At 35.8% G+C, this 2,124-nt stretch overlaps 1 protein-coding gene across 1 annotated transcript; it reads left to right on the top strand.

The window, feature by feature from the left end:
* The first annotated feature begins 123 nt into the window (after window positions 1–123).
* LOC111397674 lies at window positions 124–2,057 on the top strand. The gene is made up of 2 exons (XM_023024676.1): window positions 124–327; window positions 941–2,057. The coding sequence occupies exons 1-2, from the start codon at window positions 315–317 to the stop codon at window positions 1,309–1,311; spliced, it is 384 nt and encodes a 127-aa protein (XP_022880444.1). The 5' UTR covers window positions 124–314; the 3' UTR covers window positions 1,312–2,057.
* Window positions 2,058–2,124: the final 67 nt, after the last annotated feature.

Consider the following 2,124-nt stretch of genomic DNA (forward strand, 5'->3'; position numbering starts at 1 on the left):
CGTACATTGTGATGTGGAAAGTGAACTTTTTTGATTTCAAGAAAAAAGAACAAACCTTGGGCCGGGTTTTACAATTCAATAAGTCAATACACTGGAGAGAAGAGACCGCGTACTACCGCTCAGTATATTGCTCGCCATTTCTTTGGCCCCAAATATTGAAACCTACCACTCAATATATTGTTTCCGGCTTTAAGGTTTTGTCAGTATGAGAAAGTGCTGTTCGAACTTGAAGCTGTCGTTGTCTTCGTAGTTTGGCGGTGTTAAAAAGAGTTGTTCCAGCTTACAACATCGCCGTCTTCATTGATTCGTTGAAGATGGCAGATGAAGGTAGAAAAATTTTGTTTGAGATGTGAAAATGTCGAAATCAATGGTTACGGTAGAAAAGGTTTGGTTGACATGTGAACAAGCCTAAATTGCTGCTATGTTGTAACCTAAATCTATACTAAAGAAAAGGAAATCTGTTTACCCATTTTTCACTCACTTGTTTCGTGTGTGAATATGATTTTCCTAGCATTACACTAAAATATGATGAAACATGGCCAGTGGGTTCAACATTCACCTTTAAGAAATCTTGTATTCTAAATTTTTTTATGTTCTTTTAATTACTTTTGTACTCTATTATTGATTTACTTATAATATTTTGGGACTAGTTCATTTATTAGAGTTTCGTTATCTGCAACTTCAACGTCTAACATGAATTTCATGTTTTTGTCACAAAATTTGGAGAAACCTTAAATGTTTTGGGATCTCACATTTATTGTCTATTCTTTTGATCATGTTCACAAATATGGGGCAAGAGGAATTAAAAAAAAAAGCCGAAAAATTGGATGTATCCAAAATTACAAAGAGCAAAAGAATGTTGATTTCGATTCAATACTTGTTTTGTGAATTAATTGTAACCTTGTAATTTTTTTTTTCTGTTTTTTTGTTTTTACTGTAGGCAACGAAAATTCGAAAGAGGTTGATGATGTCATTCTATTAGAAGAAGAAAATGACAACAATTTGGATAGTGCAAACTTCGTGGATGATGGAATTGTAGGAGTAGACAGTGTGATTGTGCCCGAGGTTGGTATGAAGTTCAATGATGAAACGGAAATGTTTAATTTCTACAAGAAATATGCGTATGATGTAGGATTTCCAGTTAGAAAAAGAAATTCACAAAAGGATGATAATGGAATTATCAGATATGTGGTGTTTAAATGTAGTCGTGAAGGTCGAAGAAGTAGTACTACAAGTGGTTCTTTAAAGCCGCAAGCTACCATTCAGATAGGCTGCAAAGCTAGGATGACTGCGTCTATAGATGCATGTTGAGTATGGAGGATTAACACAGTCAATCTCATTCACAACCATAAAACAAGTCCTTCCAAATTCAGGTTATATCGTTATAATCGAGAATTGAGTGTCCATGTTAAACGACGGCTTGAAGTGAATGATGTGGCAGGGATTTCATTGCACAAAAGTTACAACTCCGCAGTCGTAGAAGCAAGGCGTACGAGAATATGACTTGCATAGAAAAAAAATTGTCGAAACTATGTTGAACAAGTGAGGCGGTTGAGACTTGGAGAAGGAGACTAATATGATCCCGGGTGCACCATCAATTTCCAAGAATTCATTAATTGATTGGAGAAGGTCAAAGTCAAGAACTGAGCCAAGTCGAGAATTCGAAGTAGCTAATAAAATTGGTCACTTATGTATTCGAGCAACGAAGTCTAAAACCATGAAGTTCACGTGTCAAGGAGTAAATTTGATGAAGGGGTCGAAGCCTAATTCAATTAGGATTAACTTGATAATTGCAGCCGAAGACAGAGCCAAAATCAAAGGTTGTGCGACCGCACAGCTTCCAACCCTTGCGGTTGCATAGGAGCAAACAGGGAATTTTTCGACAGCATTCGGAACAACCATGCGACCGCACTAAATTGTGCCATGCGGTCGCATAGCACTAAACAGAGGCGAAACCTTTCATTTTCTCGCGAAGTGCTTTAATTGGTTGAATTTCTTATTTTTGGAAACTCTAATATTATTAGGACTTTAGCACATGATTTTTTTCCATATTTTAGGAGTTTATTTTTATCTTTAATTATTTTTCTATGTTTCTAGTATAAATAGGATTTTCTTTCATAATTG

The sequence above is a fragment of the Olea europaea genome, chromosome 7 (assembly GCF_002742605.1).
Source record: "Olea europaea var. sylvestris chromosome 7, O_europaea_v1, whole genome shotgun sequence".
In the NCBI taxonomy this organism is placed as follows: domain Eukaryota; kingdom Viridiplantae; phylum Streptophyta; class Magnoliopsida; order Lamiales; family Oleaceae; genus Olea; species Olea europaea.